Here is an 18,299-nt window from a genome sequence, read left to right on the forward strand (position 1 = left end):
GGAGAATCTACCCCAGGGAACTTTGGGGTTGCGATGGCTTCCAGGGTGTTCCCCCAACGTGTGCCCAATCATACACTACAGGTAATCAGTCTACAGTGTATGTCTTTGGATTTAGTACCTGTAAGACTCCATAAAGAGTAGAAAACCCACCAAGCCTAGTGAGGACAATTAAACTCTACGCACACAGACTGGAGGGGAGATTTAAACCTCCAACCCTGGAGGTCTGAGGTGAGGGTGCGACCTGCTAAGCCACTGTGCTTCACAAATATATAATCTTAAGCCTATAGTAGATATTTTTATTAAGTTCATGCTTGTATTAGATTACAGCTTCTTTTAAGAATTACTGTATGTTCCAGGAAGAAGCAGAATTATGCCTGGAATTAAGAAACCTTCTAGAAATAGTTTTGTATAATAGTTTTTTTTAAATTGTATTTAGATTTTAAATATGTTTCGCTAAAAAATGTATGAAAATTAAGATAAAAAGATAAAAAAAAAAAACCTTGCCTGCCTTGATTTTTGCTGTGACATTTGGATTTTTTAAAAAGTTGGCATGAAAGCACAGATCCATCCTGCCTTGTATTACCGGATCAGGCTGGTGATGGTAATGCAATGGTGTGTTACATATTTTCTTGGCACTCTTTGGGCCCCATGGTACAGAATAATCTTTGTTTCAATTCCACAGCCTATCTGAGTATTGTTGCTAATCATGTTCTATATGTACTAAAATCATCTCAAACTAGTGTCTTGAACTTGATCATGAGGTTACTGTATGTACAAATGGCCTCCAGGGGGCACTAGATGCTGATCCAGTGGAGCACCTTTGGGATGTGTTGGAATGGGAGATTTGCATGTGACAAACCTGAAGCAACTGAGGAAATAAATGAAACTTTCCAACACCTTGTTGGATGCATGCGATGAAGAATTAAAGCAGTTGTAAAAGTAAAAAAAAAAAAATGGTCCAACACAGTTCTGGCACCTAATGGAGTTAGTGTAGACATATTTTTTTTTGAAATATTGGAAATATTACTGTTAAACCATCTCTTCTGCTCTCTTTTAGTGATTTTATTTAAAACGTATGCTACTACACTCCACATCCACCCCAGAGCTACAGTAAGGACCCTGGACAGAGTCCTCCTGCATGCTGGTTACAGTATCCTGCATCCCATCTTGGGTCAATCAAGAGCAGCTGGAGTCCCTGCGATGTGCTAAACCAATCAATACAAACTGTTGTTCCTGCGATTGAGTGCTAAACGCATGTGAGTGGCACACAGGAGCAAGCTGCTTTCTTTAAGCTCATCCTGCAGGCGAGGTTGTTTGCTGTTGGTTGTTTGCTGTTGTCGTGCTGACTGACTGAGCGAAGATGGATGGAGTAAAGATGTGCAGTTTGACAGAGACATCCCAGTCATTAATCCTCTCTCTCTCTCTCTCTCTCTCTTTCCACATTGCTGCTTAAATCACTCCATCCCTGTGTCTCATCTCTTCATCCCAGTCAAAATCACTTCCCCGTGTCATTCGGGTGTTACAAAAGGGTCTCTTGGGGGGACACGTTCTCTGTGCATAAATTGTCTTTGATGAATTTTATCTTTCTTTTTTTTTGTTTTGACTAAAGTAATTCCCAGAGCACTAGCCATCATTGACACCACAAACAAGTATCATTAGTAAAATAAATTAAATTTAGGAGATGGCGATGATAAACACAATAAGGCAAATAAATGACTATTGATGCTTCTAAGGAGCAGAGTCACTTTTGGCCTTCCACCACTAGATGGCAGAAGAGGCTTAGGGGAAAAAAAACTACATAAACTTATAAATCAAATGCGACTATGCGCTATCACGCTGAAATGCATTTCACACATGTATGAGTGCGCACACACACACCGCTACCAACCTTACCTGTAGGAGGTGAAATTGTCGTAGGAGCCCACAGTGTAATGTCTGAACAGCCTCTTCGTACGATCCTCTCTTGTTTCTGGAAAACAAAACATTATCAAATCCAACTCAAACATGTCAACTGTCTAATCTTTAAACTGTGGATGTATGCAATCTTGTCTGTCTGACTGGCAGGTTTTTAAGCTTATGTAAGAGAGAGAGAGAGAAAGTAATAGAGTGTGTGTGTGTGTGTGTTTGCTAGCGTGTGCATAAGTGAAAAAAGTGCCTCATTAATCCTGAAGCAGAGCGCCTGGTTAATAAGCCTGGCATCTTAAGTCTTGCTAGATTTATGTGATTAGACTTTGGGCTAAAAAAATCAATGCTCAGCTCCCCTGCAGAAGGACAATCTGCTATGTACACTTTTAGCCACACATGACCACACACACACACACATGATGCCAACATGCCCTCCTTAACATGTGACTCACCAAAGCAAGCATACCCAGACTCATTCAGTTTGGATTTCTGTAGTAAGAGTGTAACAGGTACAGATCCAGACTAGTGATGAATATTTATTTCATTATTTTATCCGACTTTGTTCGTCAGTGCCTTGTGGATTCCAGTTGTGTCTCCTAGAGAGACATTTAGTCTGTATATCAGAATGCATACAGCGATGTTACTTGTCATATATCTCTGGGCAAAATCAGACCAGATAAAGAATCAAGCAATAATATCACCTCGGGCAAGCACAGACTCTGGGGTGATCTTTGAGAAGGTAATGGTTGGAAAGGCGGGGAGATAAAACGATAGATAGGAGATAGGCGAGCACTGCAGGTGGAAATTCATAGATAATCGTTTAACGGAAGCAATACACAGGCGCACACATACTGTATGCATACACTGAGCAGGAGGAAGGCAGTCGTTCATCATATTCTGGAAGAAGACAGGGCCAGATAAGAATACGGATACACACATACACACACACACACACACACACACACACACACACACACACACACACACACACAAACACACACACACAGTGACAGAGATTTTTAAGGCACCCTGGAACAGACAATAAACTCCAGAAGTGTAATTAGTGTTCAGTTATCAGTTAAAATTAATATGAACCTCTTTATTTCATAGTAATCTTCATACCTAGTATAATAAGGTTAAGTCCAGCCTGAAACATATTAGTACTGTATACAATATGCGCATGGATATACTGATGAAATTAAGAAGTGCTTAGTAATCTAATGCTGGTTAGTTGGTTGATGCTGCATCCTTGTTATTCGTGTGAAGGAACATCAAAGACAGCACAACCGTGTTGATATCCAGCACAACAGCACAACATAGAGTGCGATATTGCTTTTATACAACAGTTCCACAAACTCGATTTATTATCAACAGATTATGATTTGTCTGTTGATATAACCGGTTATTATTTAGAGGTGGGTAATATTAAGTTATTTTTACCCCGTTACATTTATGTGAGTAATATAGTAGTTTTACTGCACCATTTTTACTTACACTTGGGTAGATTTGTGAAGAAGAAACGCTACTCTTACTCCACTACATTCGGCTCCACTCGACTTTTATTCTACACGTGCAGCCGGTAGATCTACTGTACCACATGACTGTTTCACCAATCAGTCACAGCAGCAATGATCACATGACTCCGTTTGACCAATCAGGTCTTCAGCTGGTGTTCTATAAATCTATCCTACCTGCAAATCCGTCCTACATACGCTCACTGTGCATGCGCAAACAAAACTTTCCGCATCTTTCTCTAATTTTACGGAACTCACATAAATCAATGCTGCTAATAGTGGGATCTTGCAGTTAGTGAATAATCTTGCTGTGAGTATAGAATGTTTTTTTTTTCATGTTTGTGGGATAATATGTTAACTTTAGTTGTATTTATAATGTTACTTTAGCAGTCTATGAATATACAGTGGAACCTTGGATTACGAGCATAATTCGTGCCAGAAAAGACTCGTAAACCAAATTAAATTTTCCCATACGAAATAATGGAAACTCAAATTATTCGTTTCACAGCCCCAAAAAATTAATACATAAAATGAATTACCACAAATATAAAATAAAAATAAAACAAACTAACCTGCACTTTACCTTTAAAAAAAAAGTAAAAATAAATCCCGACAGATAAGTGCTTCCGTTTGTGCGGGCAGGCAGTGTGTATGTGTGTGTGTGTGTGAAGCTAAAGTAAGCATCCCTCTCCCCCCTCTTGTCTTACACAGACCCTTCCTCCACTCTTTTCACACACACTGTTTTATCGGAAAAATAAACGAGAAATCTCTCCAATGACACTTGATTGAGCGGCACACTAACGAAATCACTGCTGTAAAGTTAAAATAAACAAACTAACCTGCATGTAAGGGCCATATTTCATACTTGTGATTTGTTGTTTTGTTTATTTCATTTCAATGTATTAGTTAAGCATTAGGCATTAAGTCTGTTAGTTAAGCATTAAGTGTTGTCCATTAAGTTTATTAGTTAAGCATTTAGTATTATACTCGTAAGTTGTATTGTGACATCATTTCATGAGTTGTTCTGTGACGTCATACCACAGTTGTGTATCTGCATGTCTATCACGTCTATGTTAGTCGTTCAGTTGTTGTTAAGACACGGAAGGATACGGAAAGGTGTGGAGAACACAAGCTTTTGATCGTAATATCGTAATTTACAGAACACAGCAAAGACTTGTCGTGACTACAGTGGATTTATGCAAGAAACTGTAACAACCGTTGTACTTTGATGTTGAAAATAAAACAACAGACAAAGAAATCAACGGATGTCTGGAGTCGTGAGTAACCATGTGTAACGAGAAAGATACGCGTCAGAACTTGTGAATAACATGCACGTATACTGCACTTTACACAAAAGAAACACGACAGAGCAGTGTTTCTGTGTAGAGCAGAAAGAAAGAGTGTGTGCATGTCTGTGTGTCTGTGAAGGCGAAAGGAGGGGTCTGTGTGTATGTGTGGCACGGTGTCCAATGACACGTGCGCACACAGACAGAAAGAGCAGGAGGAGCCTTGAGCAGAATGAGAAAATTGATTTTTAACCTCTCTAATGAGACTTGCTTTTGGTTTACATGCACGCTATATACACACGCATACAGACACAAAATAAAATTTTAAATAAAAAAGTTTTACGCACACACACGTAGTCACACTAAGAGCCAGCAGGGGAGACAATTACCCACAATTCCGCAACGCAAGAGAGAGAAAAACCGTTAGCATAGTTGTGATCACGTGACATGGCGTCAAAACAGGAAGCGCATGCGTGATACATGATACTCGGTACTCGTAAACCAAGACTTGTTTGTTTTCCAAGTCAAAATTAATTAAAAAACTGTTCGTCTTTCAGAACACTTGCAAACCGCGTTACTCGCAAAACTATGCCCCACACACCAAGGACTGCCCTTTATCAGGGGTTAGGGAGAGATTTGGGATTCAGCCTTGTGTTAAAACCTAGTTAGCTACAGTATGTAGCTAGCTATGAGAAAACAACACATGCGATGCAAAGGCAATTTCAGACAACTTAGAAGCAGTTACTAATGAGACAAAGTGTTGTTTTTCTTGCTTAAAGTGCCTCTTTGACTGCACTTTTCTGCACTTTTCAGACCTTATAACCTACTTTTACCCACACTGTGACCAACAGTTAGTGTAATTACTGATTGATAGAAGCGTGACATGGAGCGATGGAGCGACATGGAGCGATACATGTAGTTAGGGCTGTTACTGTCTATTACCACCACTCATGGAATTGGCTCGGTTGGAAGTAACACTGAAGATCTCTCCTGCATCACCAACACACCAGCAGTAGTTAAAAAGGCACAGCAGTGACTCTACTTCCCGAGATCTCTTAGATGGAACAATAAAATTATTGCTCAGCAGCGGACAGGAGAGCACTGCAGAGGGTCATTAACCTCCCAGGTAATCATAGGCTGCTCGCTGTCCTCCACCGAGAACTTATTCGGCTCTTGTCGTCACAGTAGATCAACTCCCAACCTGAAAGGCACATCCTACTCTGAGAATCACCTGTTTGACCTGCTGCTTTCAGGTAGATGCTTCATGTCCATCATTTAATAGACAATTGGCCTCAAGAACAACTTCTCCTCGAGAGCCATACAAGAACTAAACAAAACCAAGCACTGTTTGGAACAAACTGTATTACACACTGACTGTACAGTCACTTGACAGGCTGTACTTTTGTACATATTTGGTATCAACTGCACTACTCATACAAATGACTACTCAATTCAATAACTGTGGAATATCCTGAAGTGTCAATCTGTGACACTTATTTGCACGTGTCACGTGGAGTTTACACGTTCCCCCTGTGATTGGTGGGTTTCCTAAGGGTACTCAGGTTTTCTCCCACAGTCCAAAGACCTGCAGGTTAGGCTAGTTGGTGTACCCAAATTGCCTGTAGTGTGTGTGTGTGTGCGTGTGTGTGCCCTGAGATTTATTGGCATCATGTCCAGAGTGTAGCTCGCCTCATGCCCTAAGTCTCCTGGGATAGGCTCTAGCCCCCCTGTGACCCAGAATACAGGATAAAGCGTTATAGACGATGAGTGAGTGAGTAAGTATATTGTCTAATTGTAATGATTAACATGTAAACTCTTTTTTTTGTTTGTTTGTTTATTCAGATGGAGGTAAGTTTGAAATGTAAAACTCATGCAACATGCAATGACAATAAAGGAATATACACCGATCAGCCATAACAATACAGTATGACCACCTGCCTAATATTGAGTAGGTGCACCTTCATTGCCACCATAACAATGAAACACTGAGTGTTCTGACACCTTTCAATCACAATCAGCATTAACTTTTTCATCAATTTGATCTGCAGCCTTCACTCCCCATGTGCATCAGTACGCATTGCCTACCCATGACCCTGTCGCCAGTTCACCGGTTTTCTTTGTCCTGTCCTGACTACTGCAGACCAGGAACTGCTGCAGGAGATGCTCTGACCCAGTTGTCTAGCCGTCACAATTTGGCCTGTGTCAAAGTCACTCAATTCCTTACGCTTGCCTATTTTTCTGCCTCCAACACAGGTTCACTTGCTGCCTAAAATATCCCATCCATTTTCAGTCACCATTGTAACTATAATTGAGGTATTACCAAATTGTGATGGCTAGACAACTGGGTAAGAGCAACTTTAAAATTGATGCTTAATTGAAGGATGTCCCCAGGCTGCAGTGGACAGGACAAACCAAAAGTGATCCAAGGAAGGAAAACCGGTGAACTAGTGACAAGAGTCGTGGGTGGCCAACTCCAAGGCTGACTAATGCATATTTGGAGTCTAGGCTGGCCCGTGTAGTCCGAGCCAATAGAAGCGCTAGTATAGATGGAAAGTGATGGAAAAGTTAATGCTGGTTGTGATAGAAAGGTGTCAGAACACTCAGTGCATCACTGTTACGGTGGCAAAAGGGGGACAGAATCAATATTAGGCGGGTGGTCATAATGTTATGGCTGATTTGAGTATGTATTCATATTAATTAATCAATCGTTTACTCCTTTAAAGTTCCAAAAAAATTTCATTGTAAGCGTGCTTGTTCAGCTTACCCTTTAAGCCTCTATTCCTTTTTTTTAACGGTTGAGTGCAATGAATTAATAAAAAACATCGTTCTTATCTTATATAATGTGTCATTGTGTCTCATGGGCATGAATTGTAAATCATTCAGGGTGGATTTTTCTTGTAATTTGTATAGAATTGTGATGCAAATATATATATTTTTTAACGATAGTACTTGGTACCGTAAATATAACATTTACTCAGAATTAAATACTGTAGAAATTCTAAATAATGACTTTACTTAAATTCTGAGAAATGATTTCCCTATATCAACAATTATAGACAAAAATGCTTACTCACTACATAAATTGATATTTACATAAATTTCCATCTTGTAGAGCATGATGAAAGGACCAAGCATTAGCTGAAATGAATAAGTTCTAAGAAAAAGACCTTTACATCACCCCAGCACAGGAAACAGTGTTGAGATCAATCAGGGTTAAAGTATATTCCTGAATCATACTGTGTTTTCTGATCTCCTGCATCTTTTTGGCTATTGGTGTCATATGGTATCAGGATTAAGAACTGAGATTAGGAGTTCCTGCAGTACAGCTGAGACTCATTCACTCCAGATGGCAAAAGAACAATCAGGACTGAGGGCAACATGAGACACACACACTCTCCTGTGTCAGAACATATAACAGAAAGATGTCGTAAAACCAAACAGAAAGTGGCATTTCAGAGTGCCACACGAGTTTTGTGTCTCTTCCTACATCTGTCAATCCCATTAGTTAGCCAGAAACAAAACGCAGACATGGCTGCCAACCTGCTTGTTTAACCTATAGCTAATTATGTAACCACATCTATCTTTACCTTTCAGCGTGTTATCGTGCTCTCAAACTCGTGTTCCCTATGGGCTATAAGTAAACGTAAAAATAAAAAACAGGAATTAGTTATTTCTTAGTGCTTTATTAATCGTTAATTATGGATTTTAAATATAGGTTTTTACATTGTTAAACATCTTAATGGCTTCACTGGTGACTTATGACTACTTATACAAGGGTCTCTAATGGTTAACCTGAGACAACCATCTGTGATGTAATAGTGATTTAATGGACCTGACAGACCTCATGTGCATTTATAGTAACCCTAATTTACAGTATATAGCACTTACATACAGTATATAAATACAGTACAGTATATATTGTTTCATGTGTATATAATGTATATATTAAACATTCTCTAAGATACTGGCAAACATTTTATTAGGATTTCCCAATTGTTTATACACAGAGTATACACCAATAAGCCATTACATTAACACTGATTATCGGTTGTACACCCGCAAACTGGTGACAGAATCATGGACACCTAAAGCTCATTCATGCCCATGGTACCAAAAACCAGCCCATCTGGTCCGATCCCGAGGAAAAGCCAATGTAGCACATTTTACAGAAAAAAGTCAATGCTGGCCACGATAGAAAGGAACCAGAACTTTGCATTGCATCATGGGGCATATGGCCAAGTCGGCAAAAAAACCCAAGGCCCCTGACCCGGCCTCTAAACGTTCAAGATGCCAATCAGAACAAGCACCCATGGGTGCACCAGAAAAAAAAAAAACTGTTCCACGGAGGCCCCACCCTGCATCCCACAGTACCCAAAGGATCTGCTGCCAACCTTCTGGTACCACACCCCCAGGGTTCCCATGGAGCCACGCCCTAGAGCTAGAGCTGCCCCAGTGTTACAAGGGGAGCCCAAAATCTATGTTGTTCTAATGGTAATGTTTTTAATCTTATGGATGATTAGTGTATACTGGTTCTGGACCTGTATCTTAATCATTTCTTACCATCTTATGCTTTTAGAGGTCAGATAACAGAAAAGCAATTTTATATGGATGAAATATGCAACTGTAATTATGGACATAACATGCAACAATGGTGTTAATGCCGTCTTTTGCCTCAAGTAAGAATGACATCCAAAGAACCCTTGAGGGTTCTAAGAGTGTAGAGGAACTCAAAAAGTCCTCCTTTCTGCTATCAGACAAAACATAAAGAATTCAGAAAATCTATAAAATAATGACATTTTCATCATTTCTGTGTCACTTCCAAGACATCTTACCCTGTACAAAATTTTATTTATGGCCTGATTCTGCCCAGATTTTCCCCTTAAGCATATAGGACACAGACCTTAAATCATCATCATCATTTAAATAAATGCATCTCTGAACCCTGCAACCATCTGTGCCAGTGTGAAGATACTAGAAGAGCAAGCACAGTGCAGATGGATTTCTCAGGCTTATAAATCAAAAGACTCAACAGGCATATTAGCAGATGAAGAACTTAAATGAAGGAGAAAAAAATATCAAATTACTGTAGTATTAAAAATGACAAAAGTATGGACATCTAACGTCTAACTTCTAATGCAAGATTTTATTTGAAACTATGAAAGAAGGTAATAAAGTTACAACAACAGCAGTTAATTGTTATTTTAAGACATCAAGGTCAGCTGTTCTGGAACAGTTCTTGCAAAAACAGTATTGTGTCAAGTGCATTTGCAAAACCCATCAAGCACCATGATGAAACTGGCTTTCATGGAGACCATGCTTACCTCTGCTGCAGAGGAGAAGTTCATTAAGAGTCACCAGCCTCAGAAATCACCAATTAACAAACAGAACCTCAGATTAGAGCCGTTATGAAGGATTTACAGAGAATACGTAGCAGACACATGTCAATATCAACACAAGGCATTGGACTATGGTTCGGAAGGTCGCAGGTTCAAATCCCATAACCACCAAGTTGTCCTTGTTGGGCCCTTAAGCGAGGCCTTAACCCTTAACTGCTTAGATGTATAATAAGATAAATATACTGTAAGTTGCTCTGGAAAAGGTCGTTTGCTGAATGTCCCAAGAAAGGCCATGATTAGACCATAAATTAAGCTGTGTCCAAACTTTTGACTGGCTCATAGCACCCTATAACCATTAGAAACAAAGCCACCGTTATTGTCACTATACAATCCGTCACATGACACTTCGGATAAGTAGTACAATAGTACAATAGTAAGCTGGTTGATGCTTTTTTTCGTGGACAAGATTTCACGACTGCAGTTTCTATTACACAAGTAAAGCAGACTCCTATTAAATGATCTAAAGTGTATCCTGCTCACAGTGTCCTGTCCTCTCCATATAAACCTGGATGCGTTTGACTGAAGGACACTGAAGTTCCTTTTCACTGAAGGAAAATGTTTATGGTGTCAGATATGCTGAACTCTCAATTCTTTTACTTAAGTGTCCTCCTTCATTTACGCAACTAAACAGCTGTGTGCATACCACCATGTTGTGGCAATTAATGCATTGGCTACACCCGAACACACTGATTAACCTCATTAACCGAAACAGATGTGTCCGGTGCTCTAAAATCTTCATATAAAATCTAATTTATTTTAATAAAACAGGTCAAGATAGGTCATCATGTGGTCATGTCCCCCAAAAAAGAGAGACACAGTACACACACACACACACACACACACACACACACACACACACACACACACATGGTGCAGTAAATGGGTCAGCGCAGCGGTGTGATGTCTGCTTTCCCTCCATGGTTGATAATGATGTGCAGGCTCTGAGCTGATACTGATGTGATTTCTGTATCACCTCTTTCCCATCACTGTCTCTGTCCTCTATCTCTTACAACATCCTTCATGCTTTTACTTAATCTCACAATTTTTTTCCCATACCAGACAGCGTGCATCTCTCTGTGGCCTCTCTGCTCACCATGTCGAGTCAACCCAGTTCTGTGAGGACGGATTAGACGGTCAGATATGAACCGCGCACTTGACTGGTTCACTTGCCGTTTTCAGAGGTAATAAAAAGGGAATTGCAAATGGAGAGACTTTGGAGAGGGGATCATGAAGACACGAGAGAAATATTCCTTTTTTGTTCTAAAATCAAAATGGGTTGAAATATGGAGACATGTTTTATTTCTCCAAGCACAGCACTGACATTTTTATAATACGCAATAGGCAGGTAGATTTGTGTTTACAGCGGAGTTAAGCGCACGTAATCAGGATTTCCAAATTTCCAAAATAACATTAGCATTCGTACCTTCAAGTCAGTTGTGCAGAAGATACAGTCTGATGCCCTATATACAGTATCAAGTGCTATTTCATACGCTTGCATAATTAACAAAAAGGATCCTTTAAATGTCCTGATTATAGTCTTAATAAACAGCATTGAGAAATCTATACATAAGTATATATTAGTTATAATAGTTAAATACACAGAAAAATACTTACACAGCATTTTGTAAATTTATTTTAAGTCCTAACATAGCACCTGACACTTGCAAAACATTCACTTTTACATTAAAATTCTTTCTTTTACGTTTTTCATGTACAAAATATTTGTTCCAATAAAATCTACATGGCACTTTGTGTTAAAGTGGTTCTTGGTGCTACATTACTATGTGGTTAGTGTGTCATAGGCCATAGGCCAGGTTGTTATCCCATCAAACATTTTATCATGGTTATGCTGGAGGTACAGCAACACAATAAAACACAATCAGTCCAGAGCATTGTGGCTGCAGGGTGTGACACTGAGTTATGACCCAGCAGACAGAGTCAGACGCAACACGACCTGCAGAGCTGAACAGTGACTGCCCACCTTCTCATCCACCATAGGTCCAGAAATATCTCTGCCTTTCAACAATATAAAGCTTAAACTGTCGGACCAAACCAACCAGCTATACTTAAAGATGTTTTTGAAAAGTGCTGAGATCAGTCTGTTTTATGTCCTTTAAATAGAGACAGAAAATAGATAGATTTTCTTTATTGATCCACAAAGGAGAACTTGCACCACAGTAAAAAAAAAAGGAATTGGACAATACACTCACACTACTATAGTAATTACTACACCACACTGTGAACTGTAATATTTACTATAGTGATTGTGTATACAGTATACCATAGTAACCTGTATTATTTATTTACTATAGTAAGTGACTGCACAGTGTAGTAACCTGTAAGATTTATGTAACAATTAAGTTCACGTAGTAAGTTCAGATAGTACTAACCTGTATTATTTACTACAGGCATTGGACTACGGTTCGGAAGATCCCAGGTTCAAACCCCACAACCACTAAGTTGCCACTGTTGGCCCCTTGAGCAAGGCCCTTAACCTTCAACTGCTCAGATGTATAATGAGATATAAATGTAAGTCGCTCTGGATAGGAGCGTCTGCCAAATGCCTAAATGTAAATGTAATTTACACACTGTAATAACCTTCAGTATTTACGTAGTAATTAACTACACATTGTACTGTAGTAACCTGTATTATTTACTACACTTAGGGAATGCACAGTATACAGTAGTAACCTGTAAAACGTACTATAGTAATTAACTGCACACTGTAGCGATGATTAGGTACACAATGTAGTAAACTGCAGCGTAGTAATCTTTAGTATGGTAGTTGTCTACACACTGTCGTAACCTGTAATGCTTGTATTTACTGCAAGCTGTAGTAAACTATAGGATTTACTACTGTACAGTAATTGACTACGCATTGTAGTGAACTACACAAATTCAAATGTTTTTTTTATTTATTTAAACCATACACAACCATACACACTATGAAATGCAGTAAAATGCTTAAATGACCTCGAAAAAGGAAATAACAGAGACAAATGAAAAGAATAGAAAATAATGTAAAATATAAAATCTACAATATGTAGTAATTTTGTTATAATAAAGTATAAAATAGAAATATATAAAAATGTAAAAAAAAAAGTATTAACTGTATAAATAAACTGTATAAAGTATATGGAAAGTGCAATGTGTGCAATATGCAAACAGCAGCAGTATGGGTAGTCATGGAGTGTGAAATGAAATGAAATGATGAGCAGCAGTGGTTCTCCATCTTTAAAGTGCAATAGTTAGTCCTCATTTATATGTAAACAGAACCAGAAATGTGCAAAAATATATGTCCTGTGCAATGTGAAAATGTTCAAATGTACCGTACGGTTAGTTTTGGTGTCCTTCAACACATGTGTGAAAGAAACATAGCAAACAGAGCAAGTCCAATCAGTTGAGTCCTATCTGGAGTTCTGGTTGAGAGCACACAGGCAAGAAGAAGCATCTCGTCAGTCTTGTGTTGAACTTCGGGAAGCGAAAGCGCTTTATTGATCGCAACAGAGAGAACCGTCCATTGTTGGGGTGGTCTGAGCTTCTTCACAATCTTCCTGGCTTTGGTCTAGCACTGCTTGCTGTAGATTGAATGCAGGTCAGAGCGCTTGCTATGGATGATGCACTCAGCTGATTGCACCATCCTCTGTAGAGCTCGTCTGTCTTGCATAGTGCTGTTCCCGAACCAGGTGGTGATGTTTCCCATCAGGAGGCTCTCTATGGTGTAGGAGTAAAAGTTCTTAAGCACCTTGGAGGGCAGTCTGAAGTCTTTCAACACTGAGGTATCTGAAGCTGTGTACTCTCTCCACTGGTCTCTTGTTGATCCCGAGGGTCTCGTAGTTCCTCTCCTGCTCTACTAAAGTCCACTATCAGCTCCTTTGTTCCCTTCCTGATGTTAAGGAGAAGATTGTTACCCTTGCACCAGTTCCAGCAGGGGGCTAAGAAACATAACCCACAGGGCTCCAGTGCTGAGGGTAAGGGGGGGGGGGGGGGTTTGGGGATGAAACATGTCTGCCTATCCTTACTGCCTGCAGTCTGCCAATTAAAAAATTAGAGATCCATTGACACAGAGATGAAAGTCAAAGGTGCCTACCTTGGTGGTGTGAAGGGAATTGCTGAACTGTAGTCAACAAAGAGCATTTTAACATAATTCGCCTTGCTAGTGTCCAGGTGAGTGAGTGATGTATGAAGAAGGTGAGGGATGGAACCATCTGTTGAGTGGTTCAACGGCAAGCAAACTGTAATGAGTCCAGTCCAGTCTCTGATTAGCTGCTCAAAACACTAATGAAATCAGGGCTACAGGGTAGTCATTAAGGAAAGCAGGATGAGTTTTTTGGGGGGCAAGACAGTGATGGACTTTTTAACGCATGTGGGTATTACTGATTTGGATAAGGAGAGGTTGAACATTCCTGTGGACACAGATGCTAGCTGGTCTGTGCAGGCTCTGAGGACTCTGCTTCCTTCCTGGTTGTAACTTTCCTGAAGTGTTCTCCTCATATCATGCTATGAATGCGTTTCAGGTGTTGGCGTTCTCTTCATGTCTGCAGTCGTTAGCGCCGCTAGCAGTAGCATTATCTTTAACATTGTAAGGCACAGCCTCAAAGCGAGCAGAGAAGGTGTCAGAGACAAGTCCGCGTTCGTTGATGCTTTAGAGTCAGTAATTGTCTTTAGGCCCTGCCACAGGCTTCTAGAATCACTATGTTGGGGTTTTGACTTCCATAGCACTACTACCTCACCGCTTTCCACACATTGTATGACTTAGCCTTGTACGAGTCCTTCACCGGATGCGAGTCTTGTGTTATACTGTATGTGGTGGTGTTCGAGTATTCACTATAGTGAATTTATAGTATTCACGAAAGTAATTACAACATGCCTTAGTAATCTGTAGTATTTGCTATAGAAATTGTCTACACACTGTATTAAATTGTAGTAGTAGTAGTGTTTACTACAGTCTACTATGGTTTGTAGACAATAACTATAGTAAATATTTTAGTCCATGTGGTTTGTAGTATTTACTATAGTCATTGTCTATTAACCATAGTAGACTGTAGTATTTACTATAGTAATTACAACATGCTGTAGTAGTCTGTAGTATTTACTATAGTAATTAGTAATTGTCTGAATATCATAGTAAACTATAATATTTGTTATAATAATTACTACACGCTGTAGTAAACTGCAATATTTACTGTACTGCACACTATAGTAAACAGTAGCGTTTAATATATTAATAGAATGATAATAGACTTTTTTTTACTATAATCTATAGGCTCCTTTGTCATTACTTAACAGTTTTGTAATCATGCTAAGCCAATCCCATACATTATTACTAATCATAATTACTTCACATTCACTCAGCAAAAAACACATTTGGTACACACTAGTGGACATACAAACATGCAATCTGTACATAGACGTTCATAATAAAAATTAAATATAAAAAAAAATGGGCAAATAAATATTGGCATTTAGTTGTGCAAAAGATCCTAGTAAAATAATAATAATAAAATAATAATGTCCATATTTAAATATTAAACAGGGAGGGGTGTAATAAAGCAGCAGTGATTCACAATTGATTCATGTTTCATCAGCATAATTAAGTGGCTACTTTTTTCATAAAGTCACAGTAGAGAAAAAAACAGCTCGGTGCTCCGTAAATGCTGTGTAATTTCACATGTATTGCTTCTTTTTGGCAAACAGTTTTATCCAGTAGTAAGGCAGAGCTCAATTTAAGCATATAGCTTAGTAGTCATTTAGGACTTATCCCAAAGACCCAATGGTGTACTTGGCAGCTGATGTACTGTACAGTGAGAATTTGCAGCTACTCACATAATCTCTACTGGCATTAAGTGCCAGTACACTGAGTACCTTGTGGTCTACAGCCTCAGAAAACCCTTTCCTTGCCTTCATATCCATGTGTGTAGATGAACAATTCATCAAACTCTTACAATCTTATAGAAATGAGGCACAGTGTTAAAAATAGACAAAAGCCAAAACAGTCCATCTATACACCTTGTAATCTTCATTACAGGGGCATTCAGCTCTAAAACTAACATCTAGTGTGCGTATGCCACAGCTATTTCAAGTAGTTCTACTGGTGCCAAACACACACAAATATAACACGTGTGTTATCTGTGTTAATGTACAATGATCTCATTAAGAAACATTTTAATAATTCATTTTATTTTATATATATATATATATATATATATATATATATATATATATATATATATATATATATTCACTGTATAAACCGGTCAGCCTAACATTTACACCACACTTTAACATGGTATATTGACTAATTGATTATCAATGCTAAACTATTATTTAGTAAATAAGTGGTGACAGGATCATGAACAACAAAGTTTCACCCTTGCCCACAGGGACCAGAAGCCAGCCTGTCCAAACCAAACTGTATTTCTATCTGTTTACCTATCTATCTTTCTCTTTCCCCATATTCCAATTTGATCAAATCTGAAAAAAACAAAAAAACAAATCCACAGAAATCCTACCCCACAACCTACTGTACAGCACCATAACCATCTACTGCCATCGTCCTGGTGCCAAACAAAATAACATACCTGTAAAGTCTTGTGTAGTCAAGCTCAGGGGGACAAAAGGAAAACTTACACAATACTGTACAGATTTCCTTCTTGACCTAAGTGCGACATACATACAACAACTATAAAACACAAACGCAAGGCAAAGACAAATCGTAATGCTGAAACATAAATACACAACCTAATACACGTTAAACTCAGAACAGGTGATCCTAATAATGACACACTTGCCAGATAACAAATAAGAAGACAGGATGGAGGAAAAACCCATGAACCTGACAAGATACACAAAAGACAATGTTGCACATGGAAAGCCTAAGACGGACCCCCCCCCCCCCCCCCTTCCCAATGGTATTTCTCTTAAATTGTGGTGTCAGTCTCGACAAAGGCAAGGCTGCAGTAGGCAGAGTGACAGACACCATGAAACTAGGGAGAGAATTGATGACCAAAGTGATGCCATATGGTGGCACAACAACCACAGCAAACCTAGAGAGGGGAGTAATGACCATTACAATGCCAGAGGGGGAAGTAAGAGCTACTTCACAGCGAGGAGACAGCAGGGGGATGGAGTGACATCCTCATTTGAGCAGGGAGGTGTAGTAAAGTCATCAGGCAGGCGTGGGAACTTTGGGGTCAGAAGAGAGTGATAAAATCAAGTCTTTAAAGTCAGGAGTAAAGAAAGGAGGTGAAAAGAGCATGGCATCTTCTAAGATAAAAGGCAAAGGTGATGATCTCAGCAGGCCAGAGAAATGGAACGACAATCTCAAGGGGCAGAGCAGTGCCAAGGTCGCGGGAAGCATCTTCAGCCTTCAATCAGACCTGGGCTGTAAATTCACCTTTACCTGATGTTTGTGCTGGGGGCTGCCCCATTTAACCTCTACCTAGACTTCTGCATCAAGGACTGCCCTGCCCGCCTCAGGTGGGAGCACCCAATGGTAAGCTGCAATGCCAACCCCTACCGAGAGCTCTGCATTGTACACTATAAGGACAAAAGTATTCACTCACCATGCATACTGTATGAACTTACAAAAAAATCCAATTCTTAACTCATAGGGTTCAATAAAGGGTGGGGTTGGCCCACCCATTGCAGCTTTAATACTTTCAACTCTTCTTTCCATAAAGAGTGTATTTATGGAATTTTTTTTTTTTTTACCATTCCTAAAAGCATATTTGTGAGGCAGTCTCTGATCTATATTATCCCACAGGTGTCCTATTGGCTTGGGGTCAGAACTGTGCAGGCTGGTCGAGTTCTTCCACACCAAGTTCTTCCACACCAAACTCACTCATCCATGTCCTTGCTGTGTGCCATCTCCCAACTGTTCCCACAAGGTTGGGAGCATGAAATTGTCCAAAATGTCTTAGGCATTAAGAGTTAATTTCAAGTAAGGGGTTGAGCCCAACTCCTAAAAACTAACCCCACCCTAGATCTAACATGACTGCCAACCAAAGCAACTGTACCTTGAACAAAGCAATGTAGATTAAGAATTGGATGTTACTCAAGTTCATATGCATGTGAAGGCAGGTGATCAAATACTTTAGGCAATAAGTGTATGTTGCTCGGTCTACTATACAGGTACTCTAGGCTATACTGTAGCCATCTCCCGAAAATGTTGAAGCACCTCATCAGGAGTCAGACAA

General features: G+C 39.4%; 1 protein-coding gene across 1 annotated transcript in view; it reads right to left on the minus strand.

Annotated features, from left to right (window-relative positions):
* Window positions 1-18,299, minus strand: part of shank3a (SH3 and multiple ankyrin repeat domains 3a) — a 246,875-nt gene that overhangs the window by 31,741 nt on the left and 196,835 nt on the right. The window contains exon 13 of the mRNA XM_053500203.1: window positions 1,894-1,969. Within this exon, the coding sequence (XP_053356178.1) occupies window positions 1,894-1,969 (76 nt within the window). The remainder of the gene's footprint in view (window positions 1-1,893; window positions 1,970-18,299) is intronic.

This window comes from Clarias gariepinus, chromosome 7 (genome assembly GCF_024256425.1).
Source record: "Clarias gariepinus isolate MV-2021 ecotype Netherlands chromosome 7, CGAR_prim_01v2, whole genome shotgun sequence".
Taxonomy (NCBI): Eukaryota; Metazoa; Chordata; class Actinopteri; order Siluriformes; family Clariidae; genus Clarias; species Clarias gariepinus.